We start from the raw sequence: 20,501 nt of genomic DNA on the forward strand, positions 1-20,501 counted from the left end.
GGCATGTGGGATCTTCCCGGACCGGGGCACGAACCCGTGTCCCCTGCATCGGCAGGCGGACTCTCAACCACTGCGCCACCAGGGAAGCCCAAACGTATATATTTATTTAAACTTGGGTTTGCTTGAAGAAACACTGGCAAATACCCAGGAAACTAATAAAAGCGCTTCCTCTGGGGTGGGTGTAGGACCCCCTCAGTAAACACTTTGTGGTATCATTTTTATTGTTGAGTCATGTGAATCTTTAAGCATATTCAAAAAGGTTTACATTGAGTTTACACTTTAAAATTTTAAATCCTGTGGATAAATAGGAGAAAAGAGATTTAATTCCGACTCGAGTGATCAGGGAAGCCTTTGTGAAGTAGACGCCAGCCTAAATGTTTTGCCAGCCCGTCCTGGCTGGTTGGTTATCCAGGCACCAAATTTGCAAAGCACTTTATGGGGCACATTCGAGGAACGTGTTTTCTTCATCCTGAAATCACGAGATTCGATCTCCCAGAGGCCTCTTGGTATTTGTCTTTTCTTGAATTAGACAAATGCATATTGTACATTTAGTCTGTGCCTCATATTATGTCAGATGCTGAGGAAATGTCTAAACACAAACTAGATATAAACCCTGTCCTCGTGACACCTAGAGCCTAGAGAGGAAGCTGGGTGTTAACCAAGAAATTAAACAGTGAATCATTTAGTCGTAGTCGTGGTAAGTGTCACAGAAGAAAAGTTAGGGATGTTGGGGGCCTATATTGAATATAACATCCTAAGCTAATCTGGGGGGGCGTCTGGCTTAACAACAACCTTCAAGCATCGTCCTAGCACAAACACTGCTTGGATGTCTTTTTCACACTAATGAGCTCAAATTACACTGAGAACTAGGGCTCTCCGAAGCTAGTTAGATCATAAAACAACTGCAAACAAATATGATCCGGGGTTACTTCACGCATGTGGTAACAGTAAGTGCTCAAGCATGCACACGGCCCAGTCTTGCCCACACCGGTGTTTCTGAAGTGTTTACATGACCCAAACCTCGAAGGCATTTCTTTAGGATAAATCTCGTAACAGCATGGGTTTTTGTTTCCTGCTTTTCACGTGGGAGACAGCATCAGCACTGCCCCGTCAGCTCTGTGGTCTCGGTCAGGCCTTCCCCTTCCAAGAGCTCATGATTCTCCAAAACTCTAACGTAGCCGCTGTTGCCAGACTCAGGGAGTTCAGATCCACTTCCTAAACTGTGATCTTGGGCAAGTAGCTTTGACTGTCTGAGCCTCAGTTTCCTCATCTGCAAAGTGTGTCAACCCCCTAGGGCGTGGGGAGGACTAATGAGAAGAGCTTCGAGCAGCTGTGGGCAGGTAGTGAGTATTTACTGCCACTGTCATCATTATTGTTGTTTTTCTCTCATCTGGGCACAACCGAGAGGAAAGGAGTGAATCTCCTGTAACATGATTAAATCACTCACATATTTAATTAAGCAACTTCTGTGTTCCAGGCAGACTTTTAAGTGCTGAAGATACAGTCAGTAGTGAACAAGGCAGCTCCTGTCCTGCTTACATCCTGACTGGGGAGAGGAAAGCACAGGGAATGAGAAAGTAAATAACCTAAGTTCACATGGTAGTTGGTGTCAGCAGGAAAACATAACAGGGTGAGGGGCTGACGTGTAGGGGGTCAGGGAACATCTGAGGACCCGACATTTGAGTTGAGAACTAGAGGGTGTGACGGCAGGTGTGAGCGAGCAGGCCGGGCAGGTGGACAGTAAGTGTTGCTGCCCTGAAGGGGGACAGGCTTGGCGTGTTCACGTGATAACAAGAAGGCAGGTGAGGCTGCAGGGAGCTGAGCCAGGAGAGTGCTGGGAGATGCCACAGAGATGGGGCCAGACACGTAGGGCTCTGCAGGTCGTGGAATGGTTCTGGATATTATTATTCTGAGTGCGATCAGAAGGTGTCAGACAAAGGGAGTGACATGATAAGTTATGTTTTAAATGGATCCTTGTGGCTCAGTGATGCTCAACTGGGGCAGCTTTGCCCCCAGAGGACACTTGGCAGTGTCTGGACACATCACATCGTGACTTGGGCAGGTAGTGCTGGCATCCAGAGGGTAGAAGCCAGGGATGCTGCCAAACATCCTGCAGTGCAGGGGGCTGCCGTCCACAACAAAGGATTATCCGGGCAAAACGTCCGTAGGATGGAGGTTGAGAAACCCAGCTGTGGCTGATGAGTGACGGACAGACTATAGAGGGTGGTGGGGACAGGCTGAAGAGAAATTTATACCAGATCCACTGAGAAATAAAGATAAATTGCACTAAGGTGGTAGCGGCGGAGGTGGCGAAAAGTATTTCATTTCAGTTCTCGGTGTATTTTGAAGGGAGAACCACCAGGATTTGCTCATCAGTTTAAATATGGGGGTGTTTAAGGGAATTGTTCAGATGACGCCCACGGTTTTTGGCCTCTGAGCATCTAGGTAAATGGCCAATACCGTTATCTGAGCCAGGGGAGGTAGGAAGGACCGGGTTTGGTGGGGGACAAAAGGAGAAAGTTGTCTTCCATCTAGAGCTCTTGGCATCCAGACTTTCAGACAGGTCTGTTTTCCACCCTCCCCACTGCCCCATGCCAGAAAGCCTTTCATTGCCGGGGGACTAGATGTGACTAGATAGAGATAACTCCTTGAGTACCCAGAAAGGGTTAAACACATCCTGCCTAGTGAGAGCTCAGACACTTCCTGTAGCCACAGAATTGCAGAGCCAGGGTTGGAGGTGGTCTTCTAGGTGACCTGGGGCAAATACCTCAGTGCCCTCTGCATCTTTTCTGCTGGATTATCAGGTAGCGTCTGCGTGATGCTTCCAGCCCCAGGAGCCCACCTGCAGAGCTCGCTGCAGTTTAGATCTACCTCCCTGCCATGGATCCTAGTCCTACCCGCCTTGGATAAGAGTAGAAAGGAAGCTTAGAAATGAACCCATAGCCGTGCATCATTCTTTGTTCCATACCTGTGCTCTTGCTTCCCTGGAAGGTAGTACGTAAGGCAGGTATGATTGCTAATCCTTCACAGGTGAGGAAACTGAGGCAGAACGAGAACTTGATTTACCCAGGGTCACGGAGATAGCAAGTGGTATCAGACTTGAATTAAGCCATCTAGTTCTTCAGTCTGATGCTCCATCCACCCCACAGTAGCTGCCTTTCAAACTTGATGTAAGTCACACACACCAAGTCTCCTTAGGCCGTCCTTGCAGGCGTCTGGAAGGCTTCCAGTTCATGAGGCTGCGGCCATTCTAGGAGGACTCTGACCAAGCGTAAAGGCCACTCTTGAGTGTACGATCTGGGCTCCCGAGCAGAGTCTGCAGCTCACCGAAGGCTCTGTGCCACCGTCAACCAGCTCAACTCTTTGCTGCCAACCCAGAATGAAAGAAAAAAGCATCGGCGCTATTTTAAACCGTGTTTCCGGGCTGTGGGATGTGGGAAACAGTAACAGCTGCCACACATGGAGTGACTGTTTCTGAGCAAGAACTTTTGTGTCCCATGAACTAGAGCCCTCTTGGAAAGACGAAAGCACCTATTAGCTGCTGTACGTTCTTTAATTCAAAATATACCAATGAGTTATTGTCCCCATTTTCAAATGAAAAAAAAAAATACTGAAGGTCATAAAGATTAAGTAGTTTACCTAAGACTGCACAGCTCGTTTGCTGTAGGACTAGGATTTGAACCCAAAATCCATTCATTGTCTTTTTATTAATTGGCTCATGTAACGGGTGAGTTCAGGTACAACTGGACCCGGGATGTCAGACAGTATCATCTGGACCGTAGCTCACTCTCCTGACTCTTGTCTCTCCTTTTCCTCTGAGCCAGCGTCCATTTCAGCCTTTCCCCAAAGTTGACCATCAGGCCACTGAGGTCATAGACTCACCCCTGCAGCTGGGAGGTGGGGTCAGAACCACTTGAACTGAAGTGGAGAGGGGGTAGGTCCTGAAGAGAAGGAGAAATGCACCAGGCCCACTTGGGCTTTGGGCATGTCATCCACGGCAGGAAAGACCACTGTCTGTGTCCTTCTGGAGCTTCAGTGACAGTTGTGCTGAGCCTCAGTCTCCTGTCGGTGTCTTCATTCTGTCCTTGCTAGAGTAAACTTGGCCTACACCTGTTTGCTGGAATGTTGAAGAGAAGTATATCTTAATTAAAATAACTCTTCTCAGGACTTCCCTGGTGGCGTAGTGGTTAAGAATCCGCCTGCCAATGCAGGGGACACAGGTTCGAGTCCTGGTCCGGGAAGATCCCACATGCGGCGGAGCAACTAAGCCCACGCGCCACAACTACTGAGCCCGCGAGCCACAACTACTGAAGCCCGCGCGCCTAGAGCCCGTGCTCCGCAACAAGAGAAGCCACCGCAATGAGAAGCCCGCACACTGCAACAAAGAGTGGCCCCTGCTCTCCACAACTAGAGAAAGCCCGTGCACAGCAACAAAGACCCAATGCAGCCAAAAATAAATAAATAAATAAATAAATAAATAAGATAAAATAACTCTTCTCAGAGAGAACTGTTTGTCAGAAAATGTAAATCTTTCTTAGGTCTTGGGAAATAAAAAGTCTTAGTTCGTTTTGCTTTGCTCTATTTTAGGACTGTACGGAAGGAATATATCACTGCAAAGTATGTAGATCATAGATTTTCACGGAAGACCTGTTCATCTTCATCAGCTAAACTGAACGAATTGCTTGAGGCCATCAAATCCAGGGATTTACTTGCACTAATTCAAGTCTATGCAGAGGGGGTAGAGCTAATGGAACCGCTGCTGGAACCCGGACAGGTACAGCTTCACTGAAATCAGGATGAAGAGGGATCTGGGAAATCCGTTTAAAAGATGACTCGTTTTACTGTAACACCACAGAATGAGACTGTTATACATTAAGTGATCATGTCTGAATCAGGACAGTTTGAGAGTGAAAGGGGCTGCTATTAATAATTACTTTGGGGCAGCTGACTTAAACGAAGCCTGTCTAGGCAAACTAGGACCTCTGACCACCCTATTTATACTTATCCTTTCCTTTTAGGAGCTCGGGGAGACAGCCCTTCATCTTGCAGTCCGAACTGCAGACCAGACATCTCTCCATTTGGTTGACTTCCTTGTACAAAACTGGTATGGTTTTTGTTTTCTCTGAATATGCCTTGTGAGTTAACACAAACCAGCCCTATTGGTGGCCTACCTCAGGACTCAGGAAGCTTTTTCTGTAAAGAGCCAGATACTGTTACAGGCTTTGCAGGCCATGAGGTGTCAGTCACAGACATTCAACATTGTCATCATAGTGTGAAAACTGCCACAATCAGTATGTAAACAAGTGAGCATGGCCATGTTCCAGTAAAACTGTATTTACAAAAACAAGCAGAGGGCCAGATACGGCCTGTGGGCTGTAGTTTGCCAACCCTTGGCCTAGATAAATGTAAAATCCTATCTCTGTGTCCAAAACCTGCTGCGTTAAGGGAGGTTGAAAGAGAGGACACTTAACAGCACAAGGTAACAGATCTGTGAGTTTTCATTGTTTATAAGTTCATGGTAAGAGATCAGTGGGTGCAGCTGACCCAATTGCTAATTCAAGTTTAGGATATACTAATAGGAGGATAATATTGAACACAGGAGGTTTAGACTTGCTGGATTCTTTGTGGGGTAGTTCTGTAAGCTACAGATTAGGAGGAGGAACTAGAGCTCATCCAAAGGAGAGCGATTAAAATAGTGAGGGGATTTGAACTCACATACGAAGAACGGTGCCTGGACACAAGCCAGATTGTACAAACACCCAGCCTCTTCCATAGAGGTGGTTCAGTGTAGTGGTTGAGACCATTGGCTCCAGAGACACACTGCCTGTGTTCAAATCCCTGCTGCATCATCTGTGTCTCGATAATCTCACAAACAAGCACTTCATCCTCTCTGTTTTCATCTAAGAAATAAGGGTTATAGTATACCTACCCCACCAGGTGGTTGTGAAGACTAAATGAGCTAATACACGTAAGAGACGTGTGTCTGTCCCGTACACAGTAGGCACTCAGTAAATGCTGGCTGTTATTGTCATTATGTTGCTTATAAATGGAAGTGTCATGTTAGAAACATCATCATCTTCCCTGCTTATAAGAAGTAGGTCGCAAATTTGACTCAGTTGTTAGCATGGGAAAAAGTGGTTAATCTGTAGTTTTAAGTTACAGAGCAAGTCATTTTTTTCTAATACTTGCATTTTTCAGTGGGAACCTGGATAAGCAGACGGCCCTGGGGAACACGGCTCTGCACTACTGTAGCACGTATGGTAAACCTGAGTGTTTGAAGCTGCTTCTCCGGAGCAAGCCCACCGTGGATATCGGTAAGTGTGGCCAAGAGTCTCTTAATAACTGCGGTGAGAGCATTCAGTTGGCTGAAACCTAGACATGCCTGTTCCATTGTCATCTGAGTATTGTTCTTTGCCTTTTCAAGATGTACCTTAGATAATCATGCAACTGTATTCTGCCTGTTTTAGTTAACCAGGCTGGAGAGACTGCCCTGGACGTAGCGAAGAGACTGAAGGCCACCCAGTGTGAAGATCTGGTAAGCGGAGTGGGAGACGGGTGAGCCCAACTGCCTTAAAAGGGTGTTCTCTGAAACCACGACTGGAGTGAGAGAAGCACATTCTCTCTCTCTCTCTCTCTTTTTTTTTTTGAACATTGGCTAAAGAAATTCAGACAAGCACTCAGGCTACATTTGAAAAAATGGTAAAATGATAAATTTGTCATCCATGTCTTTTGAGTACAGTTACAATGTAGCAGCTAAAAGGCATTTGAGAGGTCTTATTACCAGACAGACTGCTTTTCTTTTTTTTTTTTTTTTGTCCGTGCCACACGGCAGGCGGCGGGAGGATCTTACTTCCCTGACCAGGGATTGAACCTGAGCCCCCGGCCACGGAAGCACAGAGCCTTAGCCACTTGACCACCAGGGAAGTCCCAAGGTGCTGCTTTTTTTGTTTGCCAGACATTAGTCTTTCTCTGTAGCTTAACAGTGAAGAATTATTTGGGGAATTCCCTGGCGGTCCAGTGGGTAAAACTCTGCAGTTCCTGGGTTCAATCCCTGGAACTAAGGTCAGGGAACTAAGATCCTGCAAGCAGTGTGGCACAGCCAAAAAATAAAAATAATTTTTTTTTGGAAGAATTAACTTGGGAAGCCAGTTCCAAAAATTGGGCAAGTAAAGTTCAGAGTGTAATGGTTTTCAGAATGTCCAGTGCCCTGCCCTCCCCTCCCCATCCCGTGTACACACTCACCTCCAGTCCCACTAGTTCTTGCTTACACCTCTGGGCCTTTGCGTAGAGCATGATTCTCTTAACCACAGGGAAGGATAAGATAGGGAAGGTAAGTTACATTCCCTTGAGTTCCTGCTGAGTGCCAGGTACCCAGGCCCAGCAGTTGTACGTCTTCATTTTTACAAGAATGCTTTGCGGAAGTTGGAGTTACTCTTGCCCCATTTCATGACTAAGAAAGTGGGCCATGGGTGGAACCAGGACTGTCTGACTTTAAAGGCCTACCTCTCGCACTTCAGTGACTCTGATTTTGCCTTCCAGCGGGAATTTGCAGTTTTGAGGCTCATTTTAATAATATTGAGAAAGCTTTTAATTTTGGAGAGAAGTCACGTTACCAGAATTAAAAAGGCTCCACCCATAATTCTTTGCAATTCCTCTTCAGTCTGTCCTGTGGCAGTCCCGTTTGTATAATCAGAGTTTTGCCTGCAGTGCAGCTACTGGTGATGAATCCGAAACCAGGAATGAGGTGGGATTTGCTCGGTGTTTATATAATGTCCGGGTGCCTGGCATTTAAATTACAGCGGTTACACCTGCTGTTACTTTCAGCTTTCCCAGGCTAAATCTGGAAAGTTCAATCCACATGTCCACGTAGAATATGAGTGGAATCTTCGACAGGAGGAGATGGATGAAAGCGATGATGATCTGGATGACAAAGTGAGTGTACGTAGTGCCTCTGGATTCCTAAGCCCTTCTCCCAGCTTTTCTCCACTATACAGATAAGACCCGTCCTTTGTGAGATTGATTTTGGTCTTGAGACCTGATTCACCAGGGCCATTTTCTTTGTTTAGTCTCTGATCCTTGTTGAGTGCCACTTAATAGCTGCATTAGTCAGGGTTCTCCAGAGAAACAGCCAGTAGGGGTGGGTGGGTGGATGGTGTGTGTGGGGTTGTGTGTGGTGTGTGTGTGGTGTAGAGATGGAGAGAAATTCATTTTAAGGAGTTGGCTCACATGCCTGGGGCGGGCCAGGCCAGAATCCCCAGGGCAGGCCAGTAGGCTGGGGACTCCACAGGAGCTGAGGGTGCAGTCCTGAGTTTGGAGGCAGAAAGCCTTCTTCCTTTGGGGGTCCTTCGTCTTTCCTCTTAAGCCCTTTGACTACCTGAATGAGGCCCACCCCTGTTACTCAGAATCTCACCTAAATGTTAACCACATGTAAAAAATACCTTCACAGCAACATCTAGACGGGTGTTTGACCAAACACCTGTGCACCATAGCCATAGCCAAGTCAACACATAAAATCAGTCATCAAAACAGCTAATTAATAAATAATAAGTTGTCACTGATGGAGAATTTAAATATAAACTAGGTGGCAGCGAGCACATGTGTCACCTCAGGTCATCTCTGTCAAAAGCCCATTGGGGTGTTGTCATTGCCCCACTTTACAGAAGAGAAGGCTGACAGAGAAATCACGTGGTTTATCTAAAGTCTCACAGCGAGTAAAAGACAGTCTCAGGGATTAAACCCAGTTCTGTGTGACTTTATCATAGATAGCTCTGAATTACCTCTGAAGGTTCATTTGTACCCTTTTTTTAGATTCCACATATAAGTGATATTATATGATATTTGTCTTTCTGTGTCTGACTTACTTAGTATGATAATCTCTAGGTCCATCCATGTTGCTGCAAATGGCATTATTTTGTTCTTTTTCATGGCTGAGTAATATTCCATCGCATATATGTCCCACATCTTATTTATCCATTCCTCTGTCAGTGAGCGTTTAGGTTGCTTCCATGACCTGGCTGTCGTAAATAGTGCTGCAGTAGACATTGAGGGGTGCATGTATCGTTTTGAATTACGGTTTTCTCTGGGTATGTGCCCAGTAGTGGGATTGCTGGGTCATATGGTAGTTCTATTTTAAGTTTTTTAAGGAACCTCCGTACTGTTCTCCATAGTGGCCGTATCAATTTACATTAGTGTAGGAGGGTTCCCTTTTCTCCACACCCTCTCCAGCATTTAGTGTTTGTGGATTTTTTGATGATGGCCATTCTGACCAGTGTGAGGTGATACCTCATTGTAGTTTTGATTTGCATTCCTCTAATAATTACTGATGTTGAGCATCTTTTCATGTGCTTTGTGGCCATCTGTATGTCTTCTTTAGAGAAATGTCTATTGAGATCTTCTGCCCATTTTTTAATTGGGTTGTTTCATTTTTTGATATTGAGCTGCCTGAGCTGTTTGTATATTTTGGAGATTAATCCCTTGTCGGTTGCGACCTCTGAAGGATCCTGCGTGCATTTTTCATCAGCTGTGGACCCACTGGTTCCTCTTTCCCAGGCAGGATGTAAGGAGTAGTCAGAGGTGCTCCTACCGAGGGGTCCTAATGGCAGTCACCATTTTAAGAGAAGCTCAGTTACCATACAGTCAAGGTAACCATTGTAGTGAGAGTCGGCGAGATTCCTGAGAAGTGTTCAGAGGACAGGGCGGCTGCCTCAGCCTTGGCGAGCAGTGAAGACCTTATCAAGGAACCACCACGGGAGATGGGTTTCTAAGGGTGATGAGGAGCTTGCCGGGCAAGGAAGTGGGAAGGAGTGCATCCTTCTGGGGAGGGAGAACAGCATGTGCAGAGGCCGGGGGTCAGCATGGGGCCTGAACATCAGAGGGCCGGTTGGGATGAGGTGTGAGGTGCCTTCACGTGCCCTGGGTGGGGAGAGGTAAGAGGCCCCCCTGAAGTGTCAGGCAGCCCAGACCAGGGAAGGCATGAAGGGGGTTGTAGGCCAAGTTCAGCCCTTTGGCTTTCATCCAAGCAGGCGCAGGCCGACAGAGCTTTGTTGTCAGAGAGCAGGGTTTCCTACCAGCTCTGGCTGCAGCATGGAAAATGGGCTGGAGCTGAAAGCAACTGAGGCAGGGGCTGTCCAGGAGACCAGTGGTGCAGGGGGTGCTGGTGAGTGCCTGCACGAGTTGTGGGTCCGAGGGGCACTCCTGAGCTCTCCGTGCAGGACTGGGTGGCTCTCGACGCCACTGACGTTGGGAGACTTCCCACTGGGGAAGTTGCATGGGTGCTGATGCTGCGAGCCAAGTGCAAACACCAGCGATCCGTCATGGGTGGTTGAAAGTGCTTGGAATCCAAGAGGTTGAGGTTGGATGTCCAGGCCTGTGTCATCAGCATTAGGCGGCGGCCACGGCCATGGGTGCCGATGAGAACCCTTCCTAAGAGGGTGTAAAATGAGGAGAGAGGTGAGGGTGGAGAGCTTCGACGTTAAAGGGCTGAGCAGGGGCGGAAAAGTTAACGTAGCAGCTACAGGCGCGGGGAGACACTGTTCAGTTGTTGGTGAATGTGTCCTGCACAGGGGAGGTATTTGTGGATTAAAGGTTAAATCTGTGTGACCTGCTTCTGAATACAATGCTCCCTAACCAGCATGTCCCTGGTGGGACCCTGGTAATGACAGGAGAATGAGATGTGTACTCTCTGGATGTTACCCTTGCGCTGTGTCGTGGCTCCTAGGCTTTTGTGTGGCTGACCCCCCAGAAACGCAGAGAGCCACAGGAGCCCAGATCCCCCCCGAGCCTGCCCTGCAGAGTCCTCCGGACACCTGAAGCGTCATCCTTGACTGTCAGCTGACCCACCGCACTGTTATTTCATTTGCCAGCCGAGCCCCATCAAGAAAGAGCGCTCCCCCAGACCTCAGAGCTTCTGCCACTCCTCCAGCATCTCCCCCCAGGACAAGCTGTCACTGCCGGGCTTCAGCGCTCCGCGGGACAAACAGCGGCTCTCCTACGGCGCCTTCACCAACCAGATCTTTGTCTCCACAAGCACAGACTCGCCCACAGCGCCGACTGCGGAGGCACCCCCGCTGCCTCCTAGAAACGCCGGGAAAGGTACAAGCTGTGGGAAGGGCTTTGTGACTCCATCTTCAGAGCTGAGAGTTGACCCCGCTTTGACATAAGAATTTCGAGGTGCCTTTGAGTGGCAGAGTGTGGGCTGTGATGTCAGGGCAGCATGAAACAGGGACCTCACCGTTTGCCACGTTACAGCCGAGAAGTAGTGTTACGGGCACTCTGCGTGCCTTGTCTTGTGTGAACCTTACAACCATCCTGTGAGGTGTGTGCTTTTGTGCCCATTGCACAGATGAGGAAATTGAGGTAGAATGACTTGCCCAAAGGTCATGCAGCTGGTAAGTGGTGGAGTTGAGGTTCCATCCAGGGTCCACATGGCTCCCAAACCAGCGCTCTTTCCTGTGTAATATGGGGTGAAACTTGAGGTCTTCTTTGAGAAGTTTCTTTCCTCTACACTAAAATGTAGTAACGGTGATAGTCAATAGTTACGAAGCCCTTTCTTTACGAGAGGTCCTAAGCCCAGCACCTCTCTTCACGCTCACAGAACAAGGTAAGTAGGACAGTTGCTGGCACCAGGCAGACAGGGTACTGGTTCAGAGCTGTAGAGTAATTGGCCTGAGGTTCTTGGGGGTTTGGGATCCCCACCCAGGTCCTGTGTGACCTGAAGCCACACTCCTGTGCTCTCTGACGAGTGGTTTTCCACGAGACACCACCTGGGGCCGGATCTTACCAGAGGAGGGTCATGGTGCCGTGTGTTGCCACATGCCCCCACGGGGCTCATGCCGGGGGGTGACGGTCCACGAGGACTGCATCCTGTTCCCCGAGTCCACCGAACGGCCTGCACAGAAAGTCCATGTATTCCCACCTACACGGGGACGAGTCGAGACACAGAAGTCATAACATTAAGGGGTCACCCCTCGCGGGGGTGTTCGAGAGGTACCCAGAGCTGTAGCTTCCGGTCTGGTCTCAGCCAGTAAACCCAAGTGCAGGATCCTCCCCGTGTCCTCCGCTCGAGCTCACGCAGGTTTGAGGGCCCCGGTGCACAATGCCGTGCCTATTTGAATCACACTGGGGCTATTTTCTGGGGAATGTGAGCTTTATTCAAAACAGTGTTTTTTCAGAGCTTATTCTCCATTGAAATAGTGTTATAAATGGAAGCAGTGTTCTTAGACCCCAGTGGCCTCATAGATTATAAAATAGTGGAGAAAGTTAAAATGAGGCTCGGGCATAAACAGTACTCATCAGAGATAACCGGTGACCAGAAGAGCAACAGCACACGTAAGCCACAGGTTCAACCCGCCGGTGTTGTCCTTACCATTCCACACATTGTGCTAGAACGTGCCTTTTAAATCACTAGCATAACAAGGTGCAGACGTGTGCTGTAAGAGGACTGTGTTACCTCTCGGCGCGGGGTGATGATGACCCCCATCAGGGTAGCAGTCTGCTAAGAGCAGAGTCCCTTTCTGTACGCTAAGAAAGACCGTGAAAAGTTACTCTGCAAGAGTTCATATCCCCTGACTGTGGTTACCAAAAAAAAGTGATGACCTATCAGAGAGCCTCCAGGTCACTGAGAATCTTGGAAAAGGTCTACAGGAGAGAATGACACCAGAGTCCTAGGGGCCACGAGGCCCCCTCACCTCCCCCTACCCCTTTCCATAATTTTATCTCAAGGGGACGCAGAAACCCATAAAATATACTGACTCAGTGCCAAGTATATCTCTGCTGCCTTGAATAAATTCTGATTAGCTGTTTACCAAAGACCCAAAGACAAAGACCAAATTTATTTAGTGATGCAGCTGCTGAAACAAGTGCCTAGAGACTTGGCCGTAGCAACCGTGGTCGGCTAAGGATAGACTGCTTACCGCCCCCCACCCCCAATCCCATAATTGAATATAGACATCCCTCTCCGCTACAGTCAGAGTGTTCTTCCAGGTTGCTCATAGCAGCACGTCAGATTCAGAGATTTGGTCTGAGCCAGTGAGACAAGAAGCACAGCCTGCCCATGACTTTTATAAGGGATTCAAAGCGGGAGATACTTCCTGCAGGCAGCTTGGCTCACGTGCCCACACATTTGGAAAAGTGATAATGTTTGCATGGAGTTCTCAGAAGACACAGTTGAAGATCAGCCGATGCTCTGCGCAGAGATAATTCTCCTCGTTTTCCTTACGTTTTCTTCATTTCATTCTGTTGAACTGATTGAACCGTTTTGCATGGAACAAGGATGTCTTGTTGTTTGGGTTGCTAGTTTCCCATGGAGGTAAAGCAGAGGTGTCTGCTTGCAGCAGAAGTCATTTCCACACTGAGAATTTCGGGGTCGTAAGGATGATGGTTTCCGGTGAGGCAGAAACAACTGATACAAGTTTCCACTAATGAGAGGAATACAGAGGACAAAAGTAGAAGGAATTATTCTCCAGCTCAGGAGTATTTTCAAAAATTTGCAGCTGCCTCATGAAAATGTAAGGAGTTTGACCTAAATTGCCATCGGGCAAAGCCCCCTATGCTTGAGCAGAGCTCCAGTCAGAGCTGGACTCAGCAATTCAGAATCCCGAGCTCACCACCCTTAAGCCTTTGAAACGTTTTGCTGCCTACGCCCTCTTCAGATGTGAAGTCCAGCGAGATTAAATCAAAGCTATAAAATTAAGTATGCAGAAGTTTCTCACGCGTGGTCAGCAGCTCTGCCCAGCCCCCCGCTCCACTGTATCTTTAAGACTAGATATTCTTCAGGATCTCCAAGATTGGTTTGTTCTTCATCTTTAAGCTGAAATCATGTCACAGAACCTGGATTTTTTTTTTTTTAGAGCTAGAGGGATGCTGAAAGATTGACGTGATTTGCCACCCTTTGTACAGCTAAGGAAACAGGGCCCTGAAAAGGCTGGGGAACTTCCACGTCACGCGGTGGCTGAAATAGGATAGAAAATTAAAGTGGGCCTTAGGACTTGTCAACCAGATCTTCTATTGTAGTTTCTTCTTTTGCATGTTGAGGAAGAGGGTCCATCTCTGTCTTGTCTTCCTCGTGCGTTTGCCATCAGAATCCAGTGAGACGGTGTATGAGAAAGCATTTGGTAAAATGCAGACCCCCGAACTACCGGGAGGGACTCCCATCGGGACTGTTTAGGCTCTGACTCCGCAGATGTCCCCAGAGTAGGGAAGAAGGTAGGAGCACCATGGTACTATGATGCCGCCCACAGAACAGGTGCCTGACAGCAGTGTAGCTTGCTTTTTAAGTCATTTTAAGCTACAGGAACTGCAGTTTTCTCCCATTGTAAAATTCCACACCTTTTACACAGCCGTGGCACAGACTGTACTTGACACGAGATTTTTGTGGAGGTTAGTGAGAGGGACGGGAAGCTTCCAGCTCAGCACCTGGCACCCAGTCTGTGCCCCAGGGAGGGTTCTCCTGCTGACATTTGAGCCACTGCAACGCCTCCGCTTTAAAAAAGCATCCTTGGGGGATAGGAACCTGGGTGGAGCTGCCCAAGTCTGGTATATCATCAGGCGCTCTGAATGGCGAAGCCTGGCATGATGTGGGCACCTTTAACTCAGGATTTGTCAAGTAAATGAGCGATAAGTCTGATCTCGAGAAGCTTATGTAACTTACTTAAATGAACTAAGTTTTCAAGCTTTTAGAAGCATGAAGTGATGTGCTAACTAATTTCAGTTCATTCCCATCTGTTTGTGAGATCAGTCCCCTGGACTCAGGCATTAATTACGTGGCACCTCTGCATATCCTGTGAATACCTGTAGGAATCCAGTCCACACACATTTTCTATAACATGGACTTCCTGTTTCACACAGGCTCCGGCCTTGGTCTGATAAGCCGGTAGCTGATCTGCACAAAAGCAGCTCAGGGCCTGGCACACCGAGGGCGCAATGGGTGCTTGTCACGGAGAATGTTGAACCCGGTGCTGCCCTCGCCATCCCTGTAGGTGAAGAGCTAAGCACCCACGTTAATCCAAGAGTGTAGTTTGAGAGTAACACACCCTCCAAGGCAGGTCCATCTGTAAACCAGACCATGCCTGCTGGGCAGCTGTGAGCCTCTGTGAATGAATTCAAACCCTTCTTTATCCTCTTCTCTCCCTTGCCCCACCTAGGAGGCTGGGGTTCCTCCCCACCAAGTGCTAACCCTGTCCCTGTCCTGGTCTCCTTTTCACATGTAACTCACCTTGCTAAGTTTCAGGGCCTTCATCTGAAAAATAAGAATCAGGTGTCTGGCTGGCTGGGTCCCTGCTTAGAACATGAAGTAACGTATGTAAAGTGACTGGCACGGCGTGAGCGCTCAGCACGTAGCATGGGAGCCTGTTGGGTCCTGCTGCGTGTGTTCGGTTCTGCAGGTGTCCTGGGCCCTGGCAGGGTAGCAGAGTGGGGAGCGGGGAGCTCCTGCCTGGAGGCTCGCGCTCCAGGGGGTGAGAAAGCGGTGAGCTGTGCCCTCATCGGGCCAACAGCCGGTGGCACTCCAGGTTTGAAGAGAGGGTGAAGGGAGTCTTCCTTTCACTCCCCCCTTCCCCTGGAGGCAGAACTCCTCCACACGGAGGCCGGGAGTGAGCTGTCCCTGCATCCCTGGCACGGAGGGGGCATGCTCCATCAGTGCTTGTTGAGTGAACAAACAACAGCAGAATCAGTGAAAGCATGTCCCAGAAATGTGCGGCCAGAGCAAGGAGGGGACACTCATAAAACTCACCCGGATGTCCTGGGGCTGTGATAATTGACTTGCTGAGGACCCTTCTGCACCATGTTTATGCCCAAACTCAGTTGTGTAAGCATTTTATACACCATTGCTCTGACTCATTTGAGGTCTGTAGCAAGTTAGGGCAGAGAGGGGTGGCCAGGGAGAAGACTGCCCCGGAGTCTGAGGGTACGAAAGTGCCCGAAAGTGCCCGGCTTCAGGAGTTGGGCTTGCCTAGGAGATATTTCCCTGTCAGTGGCTTTATTCATATGCTGATGGCTGTAGAGTTTCCTAGGATTTTCTTATCTCACAGGAAGGTAGCCATTTGAGTGGCTTGATTTTAAAGCTTCCCATGGACCATTGTCCTTCATTTGTGTTGAATTTTCTGGATTTTTCTGGGTTTTTTTTTTTTTGTGAGTGGGTTTTTGTTTGCTTGTTTGTTTTGCCTATTTTTGTCAATCTCTCTCAATCCTTTTTAAAGCACTGCACACGTGTATCACCTTGCATTGGCCTCCTTGCTGGCCTAGAGCATGTCTGTGACTTCTGCCCTCAGCAGTGGCCACTGGCCCGGGCTCGCCAGCCCAGTCGCCCGACTGCCAGGCTGTGGAAAGGGGAGCAGAGGAAATGCTGTTGTGCGTCTTGCACGTAAGAATGTATGAGCAGGACTTCCCTGGTGGCGCAGTGGTTGGGAATCCGCCTGCCAGTGCAGGGGACACGGGTTCGAGCCCTGGTCTGGGAAGATCCCACATGCCGCGGAGCAACTAAGCCCCTGTGCCACAACTACTGAGCCTGTGCTCTGGAGCCGGCGAGCCACAACTACTGAGCCCGCATGCCACAACTACTGAAGCCAGTGCGCCTGGAGCCCGTGCTCCGCAACAAGAGAAGCCACCGCAGTGAGAAGCCCACTCACCGCAACCAGAGAAAGCCTGCATGCAGCAACGAAGACCCAACGCAGCCAAAAATAAATAAATCAATTTTAAAAAGCAAAAAAAATCCTTTTAAAAAGAAAAAGAAGAAAAGAATATATGAGTGTTAAAGAACCAACCCTGAGCCCCTTGAGGTCGGCACTTTTCTCTTAATGATCAGTGTCCTGGACGGAGACTGAAGGACGCGTGAATGGCTCCTGCGTGTTCTGTGTGCCGCGCCGCGTCTTTCACATGTCACTGCCGTGTTGGGATCCTGCCAGGCCTGCTGCCGGCCTACCGTGCTTTCTCCACACGCCCCCCTCCTCTGCACCATGCCTCTGTTTCCCCACCTGAGCGTGGAGATGATGATAGCTCCTTCCTACTACACACAGTTCTTCTCTAAGTAAATATTCTTGCATCTTTATCTACTTTTTTTTAATACATAAATTTATTTATTTTTATTTTTTATTTATTTTTGGCCACGTTGGGTCTTTGTTGCTGTGCGCAGGCTTTCTCTAGTTGTGGCAAGGGGGGGCTACTCTTGTTTGTGGTGCGCGGGCTTCTCGTTGCGGTGGCTTTTCTTGTTGCAGAGCACGGACTCTAGGCACACGGGCTCAGTAGTTGTGGCACACGAGCTCAGTAGTTGTGGCTCACGGGCTTAGTTGCTCCACGGCATGTGGGATCTTCCCGGACCAGGGCTCGGACCCATGTCCCCTGCATTGGCAGGCGGATTCGTAACCACTGCACCACCAGGGAAGTCCCTATCTACTTTTTTTTTTTTTTTTTTTTTTGTGGTATGCGGGCCTCCCTCTGCTGTGGCCTTTCCCGTTGTGGAGCACAGGCTCCGGACGCGCAGGCCCAGCGGCCATGGCTCACGGGCCCAGCCGCTCCGCGGCATGTGGGGTCCTCCCTGTCAGTGGCTTTATTCATATGCTGATGGCTGTAGAGTTTCCTAGGATTTTCTTATCTCACAGGAAGGTAGCCATTTGAGTGGCTTGATTTTAAAGCTTCCCATGGACCATTGTCCTTCATTTGTGTTGAATTTTCTGGATTTTTCTGGGTTTTTTTTTTTTTGTGAGTGGGTTTTTGTTTGCTTGTTTGTTTTGCCTATTTTTGTCAATCTCTCTCAATCCTTTTTAAAGCACTGCACACGTGTATCACCTTGCATTGGCCTCCTTGCTGGCCTAGAGCATGTCTGTGACTTCTGCCCTCAGCAGTGGCCACTGGCCCGGGCTCGCCAGCCCAGTCGCCCGACTGCCAGGCTGTGGAAAGGGGAGCAGAGGAAATGCTGTTGTGCGTCTTGCACGTAAGAATGTATGAGCAGGACTTCCCTGGTGGCGCAGTGGTTGGGAATCCGCCTGCCAGTGCAGGGGACACGGGTTCGAGCCCTGGTCTGGGAAGATCCCACATGCCGCGGAGCAACTAAGCCCCTGTGCCACAACTACTGAGCCTGTGCTCTGGAGCCGGCGAGCCACAACTACTGAGCCCGCATGCCACAACTACTGAAGCCAGTGCGCCTGGAGCCCGTGCTCCGCAACAAGAGAAGCCACCGCAGTGAGAAGCCCACTCACCGCAACCAGAGAAAGCCTGCATGCAGCAACGAAGACCCAACGCAGCCAAAAATAAATAAATCAATTTTAAAAAGCAAAAAAAATCCTTTTAAAAAGAAAAAGAAGAAAAGAATATATGAGTGTTAAAGAACCAACCCTGAGCCCCTTGAGGTCGGCACTTTTCTCTTAATGATCAGTGTCCTGGACGGAGACTGAAGGACGCGTGAATGGCTCCTGCGTGTTCTGTGTGCCGCGCCGCGTCTTTCACATGTCACTGCCGTGTTGGGATCCTGCCAGGCCTGCTGCCGGCCTACCGTGCTTTCTCCACACGCCCCCCTCCTCTGCACCATGCCTCTGTTTCCCCACCTGAGCGTGGAGATGATGATAGCTCCTTCCTACTACACACAGTTCTTCTCTAAGTAAATATTCTTGCATCTTTATCTACTTTTTTTTAATACATAAATTTATTTATTTTTATTTTTTATTTATTTTTGGCCACGTTGGGTCTTTGTTGCTGTGCGCAGGCTTTCTCTAGTTGTGGCAAGGGGGGGCTACTCTTGTTTGTGGTGCGCGGGCTTCTCGTTGCGGTGGCTTTTCTTGTTGCAGAGCACGGACTCTAGGCACACGGGCTCAGTAGTTGTGGCACACGAGCTCAGTAGTTGTGGCTCACGGGCTTAGTTGCTCCACGGCATGTGGGATCTTCCCGGACCAGGGCTCGGACCCATGTCCCCTGCATTGGCAGGCGGATTCGTAACCACTGCACCACCAGGGAAGTCCCTATCTACTTTTTTTTTTTTTTTTTTTTTTGTGGTATGCGGGCCTCCCTCTGCTGTGGCCTTTCCCGTTGTGGAGCACAGGCTCCGGACGCGCAGGCCCAGCGGCTTCCCCTGCATCGGCAGGCGGACGCGCAACCACTGCGCCACCAGGGAAGCCCCCCTATCTACTTTTTAAGTGATAGAAACTTTCCATTCTTTTTAAGTTCTGTGCTGTGAAAACCATTAGAAAATGGTAAATTTGTCATTTGTATTGTCCAGAGTTGTCTATATAACTCTGTCATTAACTTCTGTCATTAACACTTCTGTTTGGCATGTTAGAAATATGTATGTTATTATTCTACAGACAGTTTTTCCGAAAACTGTCAGGATAATTTTTAAAGCCATCTTCTGTGTCTTGTTTTAAATTTAAATTTCAAAGGTGTACTTGTATTTGGTCTCCCAGCATGGAAGACCTCTGGGTATTCTGTTTTATTAAAAACCAAAGGTACAAGGACATTGAAGAAGACGCCTCCTGACTTACCCCATGAATTATTTCCACAGACTGTGCCCAGCATGTGCCAGGTGCTGACAGAGAGAGAGACGGTGTGGATCTCGCTCTAAGGAGGCTCCCAGCCTGGGAAGGAGGAGAGAGCGTAGCTCTGATGCAGGGTAGAGAGTATGTAGTGCCGTTTAGCCTTGTGCGAGCAGAGATAGAAGCAGTTGCTCCAGGACAAAGGAGGGTTAGAGAAGGCTTCTGGATGAGCTAGCCCTTGGCAGATGCAGAGGAGAGGAAGGACCGCAGTGAGCACCGAGGCTTCTGAGATGCACGGCGGTGTCACGCGTGTGGGCTTCCCGAGCTCTGGCCGCATGGTGGCCACACGTCTGAGCTGCAGGCCTCAGTGGGGGACCTCCCTGAGCTGGTGACGGTGAGGTGCTCGAGGCAGCACAGCTCACATGGGGCCACTAGCGTTGAAGGCCCGGCAGAACGTCTGAGCGACCAAGAGGCTGTTGGAAATACAGGAGAACCCCAGGCACGTGAACCCCCAGTAAGAGCTGCATGGTACACCCTGCTTCCTTGTAGAAGACCTTCTAATAATTTAACCTGGGAGCTATTTATGGCAGCTTCGGAAATCTAGACCATATTTTTAAGAAAAAGTGTTAGAGGATAATTTGCCGTAATAGCCAGTATTAGCGGCAAATGTGGTTTAGGGTGTTTTCTCCTTATTCCCACAGGCCCTGGCAGAGTTGAGGGAAGAAAACTGGCTGCCCGAGTCCCCTCCCCACCTGTTACTCTTGCCTCCCACCCCTTTCGAGTTTGTTTGATGCTGTGTTTACTATTTTGTAGTTTGTTTTGTTTTCGCTTTCTTTACCCCTCCAGAATTGCTTCTTTCCTGACCAAGCCAATGCTCAGGTTTATTTTGCAGGAAACATCCTTTTTAGTGCTTGAAGACTAGTTACTTATTTTAGAAGTCTTTTGAGCTCTTTACAGTAAAGTTTAAAAATTTTGTCTGCTTTTCTGGGGTCTGATACAGTGTTTTTCACCCTTTTTTAACTCATGCCTTACCAGCCAAGAAGATTT

General features: G+C 48.8%; 1 protein-coding gene across 1 annotated transcript in view; it reads left to right on the plus strand.

Moving 5' to 3' along the window:
- LOC102973503 (arf-GAP with SH3 domain, ANK repeat and PH domain-containing protein 1) overlaps positions 1-20,501 on the plus strand; it is a 150,710-nt gene that overhangs the window by 107,054 nt on the left and 23,155 nt on the right. Inside the window, exons 17-22 of the mRNA XM_028500773.2 lie at positions 4,588-4,774; positions 5,019-5,104; positions 6,199-6,314; positions 6,468-6,535; positions 7,825-7,932; positions 10,863-11,091. Coding sequence (XP_028356574.1) covers positions 4,588-4,774; positions 5,019-5,104; positions 6,199-6,314; positions 6,468-6,535; positions 7,825-7,932; positions 10,863-11,091 — 794 coding nt within the window. The remainder of the gene's footprint in view (positions 1-4,587; positions 4,775-5,018; positions 5,105-6,198; positions 6,315-6,467; positions 6,536-7,824; positions 7,933-10,862; positions 11,092-20,501) is intronic.

This window comes from Physeter macrocephalus, chromosome 15, assembly GCF_002837175.3.
Source record: "Physeter macrocephalus isolate SW-GA chromosome 15, ASM283717v5, whole genome shotgun sequence".
Lineage (NCBI taxonomy): Eukaryota > Metazoa > Chordata > Mammalia > Artiodactyla > Physeteridae > Physeter > Physeter macrocephalus.